General features: G+C 32.5%; 1 protein-coding gene across 6 annotated transcripts; it reads left to right on the top strand.

The window, feature by feature from the left end:
- The first annotated feature begins 3,269 nt into the window (after nt 1-3,269).
- Nucleotides 3,270-18,476, top strand: LOC148599087 (ras-related GTP-binding protein C-like). 6 transcript variants are annotated; one of them, XM_088560454.1, is made up of 10 exons: nt 3,281-3,304; nt 5,520-5,650; nt 6,609-6,703; nt 7,542-7,675; nt 9,171-9,370; nt 9,800-9,914; nt 11,052-11,194; nt 12,725-12,778; nt 14,366-14,505; nt 16,314-18,476. In XM_088560454.1, the coding sequence occupies exons 1-10, from the start codon at nt 3,302-3,304 to the stop codon at nt 16,433-16,435; spliced, it is 1,137 nt and encodes a 378-aa protein (XP_088416580.1). In that variant the 5' UTR covers nt 3,281-3,301; the 3' UTR covers nt 16,436-18,476. The 6 variants fall into 6 exon arrangements, with proteins under 6 accessions (XP_088416583.1, XP_088416580.1, XP_088416579.1 ...); XM_088560453.1 differs by having other exon boundaries at nt 3,281-3,381; XM_088560456.1 differs by having other exon boundaries at nt 3,281-3,997.
- Nucleotides 18,477-18,692: the final 216 nt, after the last annotated feature.

The raw sequence follows: 18,692 nt of genomic DNA, 5'->3' as shown, positions 1-18,692 counted from the left end.
TGATTGATTAAAAGTACAAAATCTATGTTGTAACAATTTTGTTAATATATGCAAAATGACTGAAAATTAAAGAAATTGGGAAATCATATTTTATCTCCTCTGAATCCACTTGGCCCATAAAACCAAGCAGGAATAATGTCATAAACATTCAAAAGCAAAATTAAGTCGAAACGATCACAAGCCATTGTAAGAAGTATAATGTTCATTGCACTGTTGGTCTATAAATATAGAAACACTTTACAAAATAACTACTGTAATTCACAGCACTATAAACATATAAACTACAGACAAGGCTAAAAGACATTGCGCTGATACTTCTCTCGACGTATCTGTACCAAAGGGCAAACACTTTACCCTGGACGTGTCTGCTCTTCTTACGCCAAACCATCAATTAAATATTAATCGTATTTCATTTTATTCTTTTGTGCACATTTCAGTTTTTCTGAAAAAAAAAAATTTCATTAAGGACAGTGGTAGATCCAGATTTTAAGGTAAAGGGGGGGGGGGAGAAATTCTTGACAGGGTCACCGCGGTGAGGATCCCGAAGTGATCCGAATTTGCCTGCTATAGGAGGTTTGGGGGCATACCCCTCCCCGAGAAAATTTTGAATATTGAACCCCAAAGCCTGCATTCTGAAGGTATCTTGAACAATTTTTCAAAAAAAATTGTAAAATGCAATTTTCTAAAGGGGCCCGGGCCCCCTGGATCCACCACTGAAGGATACGAAAATTTAATTTAAGGTATATGACATAAAATATAAATAAAATACAGTTTAGATACCGAATTAACCAAAGACTGGTGTCGATTTTACCAGATCCCGATTTGACAATTTGCATAGGTGCCGAAATGACCAGATGCCGTTTTGACTTGTACAATTAGTCCTCCTTAGTAGAAACTAAAATTTTAAGAGCATCCCGTGAGTCAGCACTAAAGTACTTTTTTATCACGTGGGATACATTCTCATGTTCGTCACTGATTTTATTACAATTTGTTGAAACATTTGCATAGTACAGACAATGCACAGACAGCTTAATTTCTGTTACTTTTTCTGTGTCTGACCAACATAAAACCCGTCCATTTTCAAACACAGGGCTTGCTCCCACTTTCAAATATTCAATACTACTAGTATATAACACAAATAGAAAATTGTCTATTTGTTAAATGTGATCGCAGTTCGCGAAGCCATTCATAGTTGTACATTTGTGTATAAGTTTGACAACATTTCCGTAACGAATCGAGGGTTTCCGTCACGATTACGTATGTTTTTGACGCAAACCGGATGATTGGACGATTGGCCCGAAGAGGCTCCCCACGAATGAGTGGGCAAGGAGCCACTGCCGCTTGAATTAGGCAGTGGCTATTTTCTCGGATCCGGCAAAATAACGTCTGCAGGATATTTTGCTTGACCTAATTAAGATATGTATATGATTTGCTGTTATCAAAAAACAATTATATAAGCTTCTTACTGACTAATATATATGCTGTATTAAGTACAACATTTGTAAGCAGAAATCGGACCATCATATATAATTATGTAGATTAAACTTGTGACGAAGATGCAGATACTCTTGAAAAGAGCATAAAGTGCAGTCCATGCTTGGAATGGCAACATTTTTCTTGTGCAACTATTAAACAACAGCCCAAAACGAAATATACTAGATCTGTAAATGAAGTAGTCTTTTAAGTTACGTACATATAACATTTTCAACTGCAGTCCTATTTTCATATGAAGATATCTGTATCGATTTTAAACATTTCAAATTTTTATTGTACTTTAATTTTTGTGAGAAAATTTGTCAACCCCATTATCCTTGTGTCCCATACCTTTTTCATTTCATCATCATTATCATCCATTTCATGTTCATCGCCTGGATATAGCTAAAATATTGTTGTTCGGGCGTTAAACCATATTTAGTTGGTTCACAGAATACATACACAATATAGGTACATTGTCGAAAATTATTGAAGATATGTGATGAGGCGACGGAACGGGTAGGAAATGCGAGGCTCTGCCGAGCTATTCCCCCGTTCCAAGCCGAATACACATATCTTCAATAATTTTCGACAATGTACCTATATTGTTTTTATCCTGTTATATTAATAGTTTTGTGCGTGTGTACATTTTTAACATAAAATTTTAAAATGCATATCCCTTGAGGAGCCCCGATCGTTAAACCAGAAGAAAAAAATTAATACGCATGGCGCATGACTCAGTAAACATTGAAATTCAATCCGCATCATATAATCCGTCAAAGCTGTTTGAAGAAAATAAGCAATGTATCAAAATTTATTTAATTCCAAGAGACAAATAGGTGAAATGAACAATAAATACAAATATTTTGAATGTTGTAAAATCGATTTTAAGAACATTAAAGTTTTGAATTTCGCGAAGAAGCTGGAAGCTGACATGTTTCTGTTTGGTATATGGCAGTAGAGTTCAGGGGTGAAATTTGTGCACTAGTTTCTTTTGGATTTGAAATATTTGTTTGAGATTTTTGAAGAGAGGAGGCAGTTGTATGGGCAGATCTATAATGTAGTATTCCTCTGATTCATTATCTTGGGGTTTAGGCAGTAATAAATCCAAGACCATAACAGTTTCCTGGTCATTTGTCTCTTCAAGAGTTTTATCATATTGTAATGTTTCAATTTCTTTAAGTGGGGACCAGTTTATGTTAAATTGTGACGGACACTCTGGCTCCGAGTCCGACATGACTGAAATGACAGGGGAAGTCGTCTGCAAACTGATAATGAATCAAATCTGAACGAGATTTGGGATTTGCCATATACATGACGGTAAAAAAAATACAAAAAAATCATAATTTGGTTTACATAAAATCTTTTATTTCATTCAGGTGAAAACGAAACAAAACAGCCGAAAAAGAGCTATGGTGGCGGCCATGATTAATTTACGCATACCAGAAAAAAGTAGTTCCGCCGATCACGCGAGTGGGAGGAGCCAGAAAGTCGATAATCTGCTAATGTACGGATACAAAAAAAAAAAAAAAAAAAGAACCGTATTCCTTTATTCGTTTAACAAATAACCTCATTGCAGGATAAATATTTGAATATGGTTGGTGATTGGCTATAAGGGGCTAAAGCGAGTGTTAAAAAATACCTCTACTCTCCACGTATATGCAAAGCTTCCAATATTTTTTTCTTTTCTCATGAACGATATTTTTATGAGTTTTTGTTACCATTAAGATATTTTTAAAGGTATTTTTATTATTTTAATGGATATTCAATATCCTTCAATGTAACATTTTGTTTAGAGATTTTATTTAATATCACATGACCCTTCAAAATGGTGAGTGTCATGCTACTGAAATCGTGAGATAAACAAACTCATCTAAAGCGTAATAAGCGAAGAAAAAAACAAGCATGGTTCATATCAGTCATGTATCTCCGTTTATTATACACATTTAAAACTAAAAAGTCAACAAAACAAACAAAATCAAACGCATCATTCACTAACATTACAAACGACTATTCAATGCCTGCTGGTCAGTGAGTGTTTATCATGTTATCATGTAAAACAACTGCTCATGAAATTAGTTTTTTAAAAGGAAGATAGGGGTTAATAAATCTTTCGTGTATTTATGTTCTGATCTTTTGATCCAACAATCCCCTGCTTCATATGAACAGGGAATTTAATTTTCATTACAATATACACTCCCTGTCTTTAAAGATGAAACATACGAAATGATCAATTCAGAAAATGCCTTAAAACAATTGATAAAAACTTCTTTATGGTAAAGAATGATGTACATGCAAGGGTTTCATGTATTTATGATAACGGAATGATCTACATGCAAGGGTTTCAAGTGTTAAAATACCAGATATTTCAAATTCAATAAGGGTAACAAAAATATTACCGAGCACTAATCTGTTTAATAATCAAGTCAAATCCAAAATTGAATCTGGCAAAATAGATATTACACCATTGGAGCAGCTGGTACTGCAATGGTTCTTGACTAGGTACAGGCACTTCAACGAAATGGTGGGTTGAATCTAGGTTTTACAGCATGCTAAACCTCCCTTTTCCATTGTGGCGTAACTTTACCAGTGGTCATTAAAAAGCACCTGGATGCTATTGTCATAATCTAAATCAGCCGTCACATCAGAACAAAGAACAATTTACAAAAAGCAATCATTACTCATTGTTTTAGAAGAAAGTTAGTATTTTTCATCCAAGGATTAATATCTAAAAAAGAATTTGGTAAGAGATCATTTAAGACCCATTTTCATACACTCTTGATTCAGGAGTCTGTTACGCAGATACATGTATTTATGGCGTTTAAGAAAATCGGAGTAGTTTGTACTTGGTCTAGTGTTGCAAATCAATTGTGAAATATAAACACCATATGCAGGAGATGAAGGGATATTGCTGCACAGATATGGAAAGTTTATGATATTAAAATTAAAGTTGTCTCTTTTATCATAAATCTTAGTGCTGAGATGAGCATTGCTTTCAACTTCGAGATAAAGGTCCAAAAAAGATGCAGAGCAGGCTGTTTCTACAATCTCTTTTATCTCGAGCTCTAGTGAATATATTGGGGGTAACCATTTACCAAAAGAAGGGTTGTTGACAATACATCATCAATATATCTGCATGTGAAGTTAAAGGATTTAGCATCTTTTAAATTTTTTTTCTTTACGAGGTTCTGAAGAAATTCAGTATCGTATGAATATGAACACAAATCAGCTAGAAGAGGAACACAGTCAGTGCCCATTGTAACGCCAACTTGTAGAGAAATAGCTCCTCCAAATGTGACAAATATATTATCAATGAGGAAATCAAGCATACATTTGTATATCAAACCTGCTTTTTTGTGTAGCACACTTTGCCTTTCTGCAATGTTTTAGAAAAATATGTGGATTTGTACCCAAACAACAGATGTGTCTGTGATATTGTTTGCTTAAAATTACCCCAGTAATAAGTCTATTTCCCCAAATGAAAGTTTTCCAGTTTGTAAGAAAAATGACTGAAAAATTATTCCAGATAAGAGAACACTATTCCCAACTACTAGTCAAATATAAGGTAATGTTTCTATGTCCCAATTCAAAAAGTTATCCATATTTTCCTATTTTATAGAGGGGTGGAAAAGGGGGGGGGTTGAAAAAGGAAACAATATCATAGTGCATTATTTGTTGAAAATACAATACATTTGGACCACCAAGTAGAAATTGTTTAAAATAGCTGTAAGTAACCTTTGCCAATCAGTGACTGTCTACTACCAGATACATAGCACACGTATATATACTCCACAAAAAATGTTAAGGGCCACTATAGAAAATTCAATAAATTTTATTTTATTTTTATCAGCATATATGTAAAAAATTCTCATTGACCTTAATCTTTTCCCTGACACTTTGTGAAAGCTTTTTGTTTTCCTCAAGTGTAATATTGATTTGAAACTTAGAAAAGTGCAGTATCTTCTTGGAAGTAAATTTGAACATATTATATAATCTTTCACTTAAGAACTATAGTACAACAAAATTTTTGACATGATATTTTTCAGTCTTCTTATGCTGATGAAGATGCAGGGTCATTTCCTAGAGGTTATGGTTATGGTCCAGACGAACAGGAAACTGATACACCATCAGGAACCAGTGAACAGAAACCCAGAATACTACTGATGGGTTTACCTAGGTATATGTATAAAAATAGCAGATTTGGTATGATTGTCAATGAGACATTCATCCACCACTCCACCAAAAGCCAAGCAACGAACAATTAAACTTCTACAGGTCACCACACAGTGTTCAATGATGGGCAAAACCCATATATCTTAAAGCAAGCTGTAAAAAAACAATGAACATAAAAAAACAATGGAAATCACTTGACGACTAGACAACAGGTTCCTGGCAGGGTTGTGGGAAAATACAACAACCAATCTGTTGAATTTGGATACAGAATACAAACACTTTAACAAATAGGACAAAAGATAACCGGTATCTATCTCTAAAAATTCTCACTCTTTCTGTACGCTAGTTGAAAATCCAAAAGTAACCGTCAAGCATGTCTAGTCCATTCAAACAAAAGTATCAACAAAAAAATGTCTTAACAGTGAAAACATAGCACAAAATGTAAAACAAGGTCTATGTCCAAATGATAAAAAGCAATGAAGTTCACATGCCACATTCACATAATAGTGTTACATGTTTGTGGAATTTTTTAATTAAAAAAACTTTTAAATGCCACCGGCATACCAGAAAACATGTTATCATGATAATAGTGCACCTTTGTAAAGAATTTTTTAATTCAATTGCCATGTAACAATTAGGGGGGGGGGGTAACAGACACATATGATACTACTGATGGGTTCACCTAGGTAATAATATTGTAATTGATTATATAAATTGTATGTCAGGTATATTGAAACAAAATTCCAAGCAGTATTTCTTATCATCAGAGAAATATAAGCAATCTTTATTGGATAAAACGTGGTCATGTGGTAGCAAAAACTGATGAGTCCTTCAAGAATTCCTGTTGGTCCAATCTAACAACTTTATATTGCTGTTCCTGAGGAAATAATGCTGAAATTTTGTCAGTCAGTACAGGTAGATTTAGATGTTTTTGAAATGCTTGACCATTATTTCTGTTTCAGGAGTGGTAAATCTTCAATTCAGAAAGTTGTATTCCACAAAGTATCACCTAATGAGACCCTGTTCCTTGAAAGTACAAATAAAATTGTCAAAGAAGGTAATATAACAACCTTTACAGACAAAACCTCCGAAACCCAATCCCTCCTAATCCACCAACCCTTACAGACAAAACCTAAGCCCAACCCCTCCTACTCCTCCAACCCTTACAGACAAAACCTAAACCCAACCGCTCCTAATCCACCAACCCTTACAGACAAAACCTAAGCCCAACCCCTCCTAATCCACCAACCCTTACAGACAAAACTTCCTAAGCCCAACCCCTCCTAATCCACCAACCCTTACAGACAAAACCTCCTAAGCCCAACTCCTCCTAATCCACCAACCCTTACAGACAAAACCTCCTAAGCACAACTCCTCATAATCCACCCCATGGAGTTTTATGACATATCTCCTAAGCCCAACTCATAATCCACCCAATGGAGTTTTATGATATATCTCCTCAGGCGTGGATCCTAGGACTGGCGTACCGGGTGCACGCCCCCCCCCACCCCTCCCCAAATCAGTAAGAAAAAAAATTTCTCCACAAGTTTCACCCCATAATATTTTTTGCCTTGCTTTGCACGGCATTTAATTTAATTTACGCCCCCCCTCCTAAACCTGGATCCGCCCCTGCTCCTAAACCCAACTCCTCATAATCCACTCAATGGAGTTTTATGACATCTCCTAAGCCCAACTGCTCCTAATCCACTTTATGGAGTTTTATGAAATTTTATAGGAAGGTTATGCATTTTATGTAGATGTTGATGAATGGAGATAATTTATGTCAAGATGTAGTTCTTCTTTGCTCTGGACACAGTATTTCCTCCTTTGATATAATGGAATATGATCCTCAGGATCACAAACTATTCACTAAATATTTGACTGGTATATTTCAGATATTTCCAATAGTTCATTTGTACAGTTCCAGATATGGGATTTACCAGGACAGTTTAATACAATGGACCCTAGCTTTGATACAGAGAGTATTTTTGGTGGATGTGGGGCCATTATCTTTGTTATTGATGCACAGGTAATTTTACTAGTATATGTACTGGTATATAGCCCATATGTTCATTTTTCCTATGTTCTTACCCTTCAAAGTAAAAATTTATGACAAAAGAGATGATTTTAATTTTCTTATTGTTAATTTCCCATTCCTAAATGGGGATATTCCTGAGGCACCCTCTTATGGTGTTTATATTTTACAACTGGTCTGTTTTTCTTGTATTTGTGATAAAGTATCAGATTTTAATGAATGCAATAAATTCCTTACAGAAAAGCTTTTTGTACCCCAAACTTCTAAAAACATTTACCGAGTTTCTTCTCTGTTACAAAACTTTGATAAAAAATATAATAGCACTTACAGGTTCTTAATTGAAAATGGTATGGCCCACCTTTTTTTTTATGGAAATATAGTCTATAAAGCACATTCTTTCAAACAAAATGTGATGAGTTTATTGACTGCTCTTAATATATTTATTGGTAAAGTATGAGAGCATTCTTTAAGTGGATATCTTATTTGCCTTTGTGATTTATGTTGAGGTACTCCATGGAGAGAATCGGATGTATGTAATATTAATAGGTATTTATTTTTGTGGTTTTAACTTGGTGTGATAGTTGGTGAAATTTTAAATGTGTTGATTAAAGTACAACACTAAAAACATGTGAAAAAGAACAATAACTCTGCACTGACTTGACAAAAACTTTGATGTACAAATTTAGCTTGAACCTGTGAAAATGTTAGGTACAGTTTCTATGGCAAGCCAAAGTGGACAAAAATAAGTATTTTCTAATATTAAAAAATGATTTTTTAATATTACAAATTCATTTTCTAGTATTACAAAACTTTTTTTTTAATATTAAAAAATCAATTGAATTTCTAATATTAAAAAATCAATTGAATTTCTAATATTAAAAAATCAATTGAATTTCTAGTATTAAAAAACAATTTTTTAATATTAGAAATTGATTTTCTAATATTAGAAAATGGACTTCTTGTATTCAATTACGATTTTTTAATATTAGAAAATCATTTTGTAATATTAAAAAATGTGACTGATATTGCAATATTGCTAAGTGATTTTCTGATATTACAAAGTCCTTTTCTAATATTACAAATTCATTTTTTAATATTACAAAATGTCTGATGTTTTGTAATATTACTAAATCAGGAATTTGTAATATTAGAAAATGAATTTTTAATATTACGAAATGAATTTCTAATGTTAAAAAATCTTTTCTAATAAATTGTATAAAAAATGATTTTGTAATATTAGAAATTCATTTTCTAATATTACAAAATATTGATTTTTGTCCACTTTGGCTTGCCATAAGTTTCACTTTTTCTGTCAGTTCTAAGTGTCATCAGTTTTATGTCAAGTCAGTGCACTGTTATTGTCAGTATAAAGTCTTCCATAACTCTTTTCCTGGAACAGCTCACATCTAAAATCTGGTTTAATAGCAAAACGTGTTAAAAAGGAGAAATTTGTTTTGATTACACTTTTTATTATAATTTTAAATTTCAGGACGAGTACATGAATGCCTTAACTAAATTACACACCACTGTTGCCAAAGCTTATAAAATAAATCCTGATATTAAATTTGAAGTGTTTATACACAAAGTTGATGGTCTATCTGATGACCACAAAATCGAAGCCCAGAGAGATATCCACCAGAGAGCATCAGACAACCTTTCTGATGAAGGTCTGGAAAACCTTAGATTAAGGTATATTTAATTACTACATGTCTCATTGCATAGATTTTTTTTATTGTAAATTGGAATTTTTGTTATTTCATACTATGATTATTTTATTTGAAAATGTCATTCCTGATTTAATTTTCCCTACAGAGGGTTTTGAGTGGGCCTTTTCTGTCAATTTTCCTAGTATAAGTGGAAATGCTTGTATGATGTGTCTTCTGATTTTCCTCTAACTTGATAGAGTTCCCCTTTTAGACCTGGATTACCCTACCCTTTTCAAACACTGTAGGAAACACCACTGAAAGTAAACATTTACAGAACACATCCAAACATTCAATACTAATTGTCAATAATATATGATAGCGTTGTAATCATAGTAAATGCAATTATCAATACTCTTAATTTTAAAATTGATGAATTAAGTAAATTAAAAAGTTCTTTTTCTTCCTATTTCAGTTTTTATCTTACCAGTATTTATGATCATTCAATATTTGAGGCCTTCAGTAAGGTGGTTCAGAAATTGATTCCTCAACTGTCTGTGTTAGAAAACCTCCTGAATATTTTGACAACAGTGAGTAACTAAAAAAATCCCAAACAATACACTAACAAAGTGAGTAACCAAAAACCTCCAAAATATTCTGACAACAGTGAGTAACTGAACCATCCAAAAACTCTGACACCATTGAGTATGTGAAAACTTCCTAAAGACACTGTCAGCATTGAGTAAGTGAAAACCTCATAAAGAAACTGACAGCATTGAGTAAGTGAAAACCTCATGAAGACACTGACAGCATTGAGTAAGTGAAAAACCTCATGAAGACACTGACAGCATTGAGTAAGTGAAAACCTCATAAACACACTGACAACATTGAGTAAGTGAAAACCTCATAAAGACACTGACAACATTGAGTAAGTGAAAACCTTATGAAGACACTGACAGCATTGAGTATGTGAAAACCTCATAAAGACACTGACAACATTGTGTATGTGAAAACATTTTAAGTAAACAAAACATTCTTAATATTCTGACTACAGTAAGTAACTCAAAACATGCTTTATATTCTGACTAAAGTGAGTGACACAAAAGTTCCTAAATACTCATAAAAGAGTGATTCCCCAAAAACCTCCCAAATACACAGACAACAATGAGTATAAATGTTTTAGTCATAGCAAAATTCTTTGGAAGAACTGTTATATGTTTTCATCATAAACAAAATATTTTACGTGTAAGAATTAAATTCCTAAGGGTGTATTAATGTTACTATTGTCAGTAAAATCTATATGGCCTGCTTGGAGCTATATTGGACTAGTGGGTGGGGCGTGATTTTATTGACAGCCTTGTTCTGGAGGTTAATTCCTATATTGTGCTGGCCATCACTTTTGGTATATTTTCTGGGAGGTTTGAAAAGGTAGCAAATTGTAAATTGCAGTTATTGTCAAAAGGCAGTATATTGCCCTCATAAATTATATGGGCCTCATGTATGTTTGGGTCCATATAATTTCTTCAGGACAACTTACCAGTCCATATAACCCTAAGTATAAATAACTGTTTGCTCGATATTAACATAACACCGGGTTCAACAAGTAGTGTCTATACAGTAATAAGAGCAGTACAAGAAGTTTGTATTTACATTTTAGCATTCTTGTCTAGAAGTTTTGTATTTACATTTCAGCATTCTGGTATAGAAGTTTTTTATTTACATTTCAGCATTCTGGGATAGAGAAAGCCTTTCTATTTGATGTTGTTAGTAAGATATATATAGCAACAGATATTTCTCCTGTTGACATGCAGTCATATGAGCTCTGCTGTGATATGATAGATGTTGTTAATGATGTATCTTACATTTATGGGTAGGTACCAGTCTTTGTTTGGTTACCAGGTTAAAATATACTGCAGTGTTTTTGTCAGTGTATAATAATTAATATATACCTTGGGGTTAAATTAGCTTTCAAGAATGATAGATCTAGGACCAGATTATATGCCAAGTAAGAAATTATACCATATAAGTGGTTTTTAGCTCACCTGGCCATAGGCCATATGAGCTATTGCTATCACTTGGCGTCTGTCGTTACTAAAAATAGAACATAGGGGACAGACAGCAGATTTTTGCATATATCTCCAAAACCATTAGGTTTAGCCAATTTTGACATGGGTAAAAGTATTCAGCATGATGAGAACTATCTGTGGTCACATTTTGGTGAAAATCTGTTTACTGTTGGAGTTATTGCTATTTTTGGACTTTTTTTGCTGTTTTTGATGTTATTACTTTCAAAAATCTTCTTGTGAAAAACTTCTTCACAGAATTCAGTGGTAACAAATGGACCTTTTTGATTTATGATCAGTTAAAAAACATGGCCACCTTTACTAAAAATAGAAACAGTAGTTTTTGCATATATCTCCAAAACTGTTAGGTTTGGCCATTATCTTTCAATTGCTGAAATATCCTTATTATAAGACCTACAAAAGTCTCCAGGGATCAAAGTTGTCACACCATTTCATATAAGAGTTATTGCCCTTGAAAGGCAAAAAATTAGGTTTTTTTGCAGTTTTCAGTCAATATCTTGAAAATTATAATAGATAGAATGAAACTTTCGATTGTTGAAATGATCCTCATGATAAGTCCTACCAAAGTCTTCATGGAGTCAAAATTGTCGGACAATTTCTTGCTAGAGTTGTTACCCTTGAAAAGCAAAAATTTAACCATGTGAGCGATTCAGGCTCCTGGGAGCCTCTTGTTTTTATCACAGTCATTTAAATATTGCTAATATATTTGCAGTATAGGTTAAGACTGAATATATAAACCGGCGAATTATAACCCCCAACTTTTAAAAATTAATTCCTCAATATGAGTATATATTGAAGATGAAAGGTTTAAAAAAATGGATTATTAGGAAGTAAAGTCACCTATTATTACAGCAAAAATGCAAAATGTTTTACTTGCAAAAAGGAAAAGAACAACTTGTATGTGATGAGAATCCTCCTTAAAGATCAATTTTCAAGAACTTGGTGACATAAATAATCATGGGGTCTTTCTAATCTCTGATAAGGAAGTACAAGTTCTTAACTAATATTTAGACAATTAAATAAATACCCTTACACATACCTGTTAACCTTTTGAACAGGGCATGCTGGAGATTCTCCACCATTGTTACCGTCTAAGGTGGGAGAATTTTTACATAAAACAAAATTTTGGGTGTAAAATTCAATTATTTAGTATTTTTCTTAGAAGATATAGTACTTTAAACCAAAAGCCTCCCCCAAATCTTATATGTTGGAGATTTCATGGATTTTGTTTTGTTGGATTCTTCCTCCTAATGTGGGTGGGTTAGCAGGTATGTATGATATTAGCTATTAATTAGATATATATAAATGTATTAAAGGAAGGATTGGAGGAGTTGTGGTAGTAAAGTTTTGTCACGTCAGGATTCTAAAGCGTTTGTATTATATATACTCCAATCTCTAGCTTTATACTGCTGCCTTTATTATTTTGGTGAAGCTGGATCCAAGTATCTCTGTTATGTTGAAATATTCATTCCCTGAAATACTGAGATAACCAAGACCTGTGCTTTTTGTTTAAAGTCCTTGAATTTTTTTCCAATCATTGTTTTTAAGCAGCCAATGCTCTGTTTTATAAATAAGCAGAAATTGAAAATTTGCTTATATTCGTCTTGTACTCAAATATTGACTGGAACAAATTTTTCAAAATTGAAAAGTCAAGGATTTTAGGGAATTTTCCATTCAAGTTTTTTTAGTTTACCTGGACTTTGAGTTATTGTCATTACTTTGTATCTGTTGTTATCATTTGTCATTCTTTTGTCAACCATTCATTGGGTTGTAGGACAATCCACTTTAAGAGTTATTGCCCTTGAAATATGAACAGTGACATTTTTCATAGTTCTAGACTGATATCTGGAAAACCAAAACAGACAAATAATAAGGAACTTTCTGTAATGAAAAGATTCTAATGATAAGGCAAACAAAAGTCTCTTGTGATATTTGGTTTGGTCTGTCTAAAAATAATCTAAAAATTGGTTTGCTTGATCAAATAATATTACAACAAGATTCATAAGTTTTCATGGCGAGCTATTATAGCACTTTTAGAGCCATGAAACCAACTGGTTAAACTTTTAGAGTCCTTTTTTGATACAATGTTATTGTAAGGATTTCAAGAAAACTCAATTTCTGGTTAAATGGTTAAGATAGTCTATCTCTACTTACGTTATGTTCTTACAATGTGGGATATGTTTCTATGTTTATCTTTAGAAGCTTACTTCAACAGGCTTAACATTTTTGGTAAAAATTGAATGATTGATTATTGCATGAGAAATATATGCCTAAAATATTTCTGACTCTATTACAAAGCCATGCATCATTTCTTTTTGTTGCAAGTTGTACATATCTATGGCATAAACTGTTGCTAAATATCTGTTGTTTATTTTCATAGCAGTGATGCAAAGTTTCACATCTGTGACATAGACTATTGCTAAGTCACATGTCTGTGATATGAGCTATTACCAAATTACAACAGTGTTGCTAAGTTATAAATCTGTCACCGTGGTGACATATACCATAGACTGTTGCTAAGGAAACTTTTCTGTAACAAATCTATGATATGTTGTTGTATGTGGTCTATGTTCCAGAGACTACCTTTATATTTCTTTGTGTTACTTGAATTATGTTTGGCATTACCTGTCCCACAATTATGAAGTTTCTGTTTAGCTTATAGTCCACATTACATTTCAGCTTATTCTAAAAAGATGATTTAAACAATAAACTTGGTAAATCTTAGTAATCAATAACATTATTAAGTACAATTTATAACAATTTATATTTTGTTAAAGCAGTTTGTACAAGATTCTTTTTCATTGATTAGTTTTAAAAAAAAATGTTATATTTCCCCTCTTCATGACTGTACCAAAGTTACAATTTATGTAATTTAAGAATCTTGGGATATAAGGATGATATATTATCCTTATCTCTCTAATGGTTGCAAGACTATTAACTGTATAATTTATTTACAGAACCAAAGAAGACGGGGCATTTGATAATCAGTCAGCGTCAACAATCAAATTAAATAATGGTACAATACTCTACCTGAGAGAAGTGAATAGATACCTGGCACTTGTCTGTATATTGCGGGAAGACAGCTTTGATAAACAAGGTAAGTCTGTATATTACGGGAAATAGCTTTGATATAAAAAAGGCAAGTCTTGTTTATTGTAGGAAGACAGCTTTGATAAACAAGGCTAGTCTGTTTATTACTGGAAGATGGCTATGATAAACAAGGTAAGTCTGTTTATTACTGGAAGATGGCTATGATAAACAAGGTAAGTCTATATAAGACAGCTTCGATAAATAGGGTAATTCTGTTTATTAAGGGAAGAAGATAGTCTGTAGATTATGGGAGGATGGTAAGTCAATATATTGCAGATAGTAGGTTACTCTGTATATCACAGAAAGACAGCTCTGATAAACATGGTAAATCTGTATATCACAGAAAGATAGCTAAGATAAACAAGGTAAGTCTGTATATTACAGGAAAAACAGCTAAGATAAACAAGGTAAGTCTGCATATTACGGGAAGACATCCAGATAAACAAGGTAAATCTGTATATTTTGGGAAGACAGCTTCGATGAACAAGGTAAGTCTGTATATTTTGGGAAGACAGCTTTGATGGACAAGGTAAGTCTGTATATCACAGGAAGACAGCTTTGATGAACAAGGTAAGTCTGTATATTACAGGGAAGACAGCTATGATAAACAAGGTAAGTATCTATATCACAGACAGACACTTAGATAAACAAGGTTAGTCTGTATTTTACAGGGGAGACAGCTTCTATGGACAAGATAAGTTTGTATATTTCAGGGAAGACAGCTCCAATGGACAAGGTAAGTCTGTATATCACAAAAAGACAGCTTAGATAAACAAGGTTAGTCTGTATATTACAGGGGAGACAGCTTCTATGGACAAGGTAAGCTTGTATATTACAGGGAAGACAGCTTCAATGGACAAGGCAAGTCTGTATATTACGGGAAGACAGCTCAGATAAACAAGGTAAATCTGTATATTTTGGAAAGACAGCTTTGATTAACTAGGTTAGTCTGTATATTACAGGAAGACAGCTTTGATGGACAAGGTAAGTATGTATGTTTTGGGAAGACAGCTTTGATGAACAATGTAATAATAAAAGAATATTTAATTGGAAAGAGTAAATGACTTAATAATGATCAAAGTGTTAAAGAATGCCCAAACTTAAACAGTGTGATGAACTTGTTCTGTGCACAAGTTAAGTCTTCAACTGTTCTTAGCATGAGTAAAAATATTTTAGTTATTGATGATAAACAATTGATTATGTAATTATTATACAGATTTTCTCAATAATTTATTGCTGTTGGTATCTGTTTTGTGAAATTTTGGTGGAAAAAGTCAGTGAGTGTAATTACAGAATTGATTTCACTTGTCAATGATCAAATTTTATTACACAGGGAGCATTCATTAAATCACTGCTATAGTAATATCTTTTCTCTAATTATTTGATATCATGACATGATTATCAGTAGTCTGTACTTTTTTTTCTTTGATTTTGTGGACACATATTTTTCTATCTCATGTACATGACAAGATATTTCAAATATATCTGTCAAAACATTTGGACTAATTGTGACATCATTAGACCTTTTTTAGAGTTTTGGATGAAAGTGATGTCACACACCTACAGTTTGTAGTCGCAATACTAATTTTTTTTTGGTGAAAGTACATAAAAGTGATCAAAAATGTAATAATTAGATTACTGATCTTGTATGAAGTGGCACCCAACAGCAGAAAATTTCACTTTAATTTGTGGACAAAAAACTACATACATATATATATATGACCATTCATAAATTGTAATTACTTTCTGCTGCCTATCTGTTATATGTCAACCTTGGTAACTATGACCTTTAACCTTCTATCCCTATTCTTTCAGGTGTGATAGACTACAATTTCCTGTGTTTTAGACAAGCTATTCAAGAAGTTTTTGATGTAAAAAATAAAGGACAATTAGCAGCTTCTGGTGACTTTCATCAACCGAATGGGATCATCAAGTGAAATATAATGTTAATTTTTAGGATTTATGACAATTGACAATAATTACGTTTGATCATGTTACCATGGTAACAAATTCTTCAAACAAACTATGTGATTCACAAATGTAGTTATAAGCATGTGAAACAAGTGTTTATATTACTGTGACAGCTGTACACATGTCAGATTTGTGTGCAACTGTCATTTATACTGAAACAGTGTACAAGTTCTTGTGTTGAATTCATTTTAACTTAATGTGTTAGTTAAATTTTAGTTCAAAACAAATTTCATTTACAGAAGTAACTTTGATAATTGTTGTTATATTTTTCTATTGACTGTATCAGTTCAATTCATACAGATTCATGTTCAGCAATATTGACTGTAACCTTCAAATCTGATTCAGATGCAACCATTTTAAGGGTAACAGCTGTAATGTGACAGGAACTATTTTGACTTAAACAGTTGAAATATGACATTGTTTCACTATTCATGACAATAACAGCTGAAATGTGGCATTGTTTAACTATTTTGACTGTAACAGTTGAAATGTTACAGAGCGTAACTATTTTGACTGTAACAGTAGAAATGTGATATTGTCATGATTCTGGTACTGTTTTGACTGTATCAGTTGAAAACTATTTTGATTGTAACAGTTGAAATGTAACAATGCATAACTATTTTGACAGTTACAGTAGAAATGTGCAATTGTGTACTATTTTGACTGTAACAGTTAAAATATGACAGATTCAAATATAATAATATTAAATGCTGCAGTAAATATGTAAATGTTTTTGAGTTGTAAAATTGCACATGTGTAGTTAATGTACATGTACATATTTACAATAGAAACTTTGTATATCTATATATTCTATAACTAAACCTACTGCAATACTCTTTATTGTATGATTCTCTAGTACTTATTCTGTGGGTCATGTAATCATTTTTTCATACTGCATCCATTCTATATTGGCGGTCAAAAATCATTGACCATGTATTAACAAGTGATATACTGTCACTGACTGAACACAGTATTTTGTTTGAAGTTGCCAGGATATGACTGCTTCAAATTAAAGTATTCTTTATGGATCTATTTTTTTCAGTTCTTTGTTGCAGTGTAAACTGTGTAGTATAAGCAATGCACTGGCTTGACAACATGTTTGGTAAACAAATTCTGCTCACAATTTGTCTGCAGTTCAAAGCCTTGTCCTTAAATACCTGTTGTACGACTGGACAACACACTGTTATATCCTGTATATACAGTAACTCTGGTGCCAAATAGTTGTCCAGTAGATGGCTAGATGTATTGTAAGTGACTGAATATGATAATGAAAAAAATTGTGGATTTTGAATAAGGTTCATGGTATTTATTACTGTAAGAATGCAAAGTTAGAATTGCCCCTAGATAAGGTACCTAAATTAGTGTGTTAAAATTATGGAATAAAAGATAATAACAAAAGTACTTTACTGTTAGGGAAAGTCTATATAATTTTTATTTATATTATGATGTAAAAAGTGTAAACGAAGCATCTTGAAAAAAATGAAGTTAATGTTACATCAACATGTATCAAGCAAAGTTTGGTCTTTAGACGAATCTTAAACTTTTGGTTTTCTGTTTTAGGAAACATCCTGAAATTGATTGGTCGGATTCATATCAAGTTTTTCTGGTCATGAGATCAGATCTACCAATGACATATAAAATTTGAACAATAAGGCATAGGCCATTTCTTTTTGGGGTAAGATGAGGCTGGGATTTTTTGCTGAGTGTGAACATTTTCAGTGGCAGCCTTCGTAAATATTTTTTTCTGCTAAAATTTGGAAATTATATATAAATATATTTTTATTTTAGCCCCCACCACACACTAATAAAATGATTGGTGCCTAAATGAAGTTCTTTAGTGTGACAATACATTGATAGTATATCAGAGGTGTCAGGTCCTTGATTTATGGTTTCATCTATTCTATAGCTTATTTAAGTGCTAATGAAACTTGTAAAATAATCATGTAATGTACAATGTAGATAATTCATTTTCATAAATTCATTAAAATGATAACTTTTTACAATTCATTTTACTATTTTCATCTATTGTCTATGCAAAGAAAATTAACTCACATCTTGAGCAGTTCTGAAATACAGCCACGTTGAGATAATGAAAGTTTTGTATTGAGTGAAACTTCAATATTACAAAATGTCAACACTAGATATTTGATTTCAACATCATAAAAACGAGCATTGTCAAAGTTTCACAAGTTAGAAAATATGACTCTATGATTCCTAACAATT

Source organism: Perna viridis, chromosome 14, assembly GCF_037379345.1.
Source record: "Perna viridis isolate PV_CMFRI_1.1 ecotype Kerala chromosome 14, ASM3737934v1, whole genome shotgun sequence".
Classification (NCBI taxonomy): domain Eukaryota; kingdom Metazoa; phylum Mollusca; class Bivalvia; order Mytilida; family Mytilidae; genus Perna; species Perna viridis.
This window is presented reverse-complemented; position numbering and strand designations above follow the sequence as displayed.

Bases quoted from the DNA above. Each gene is read 5' to 3' on its own strand.
- LOC148599087 (XM_088560454.1), top strand. The intron at 11,195-12,724 runs GTAGGTACCAGT...AATGTATTAAAG, and splicing joins GATGTATCTTACATTTATGG to GAAGGATTGGAGGAGTTGTG. The intron at 14,506-16,313 runs GTAAGTCTGTAT...CTATTCTTTCAG, and splicing joins AGACAGCTTTGATAAACAAG to GTGTGATAGACTACAATTTC.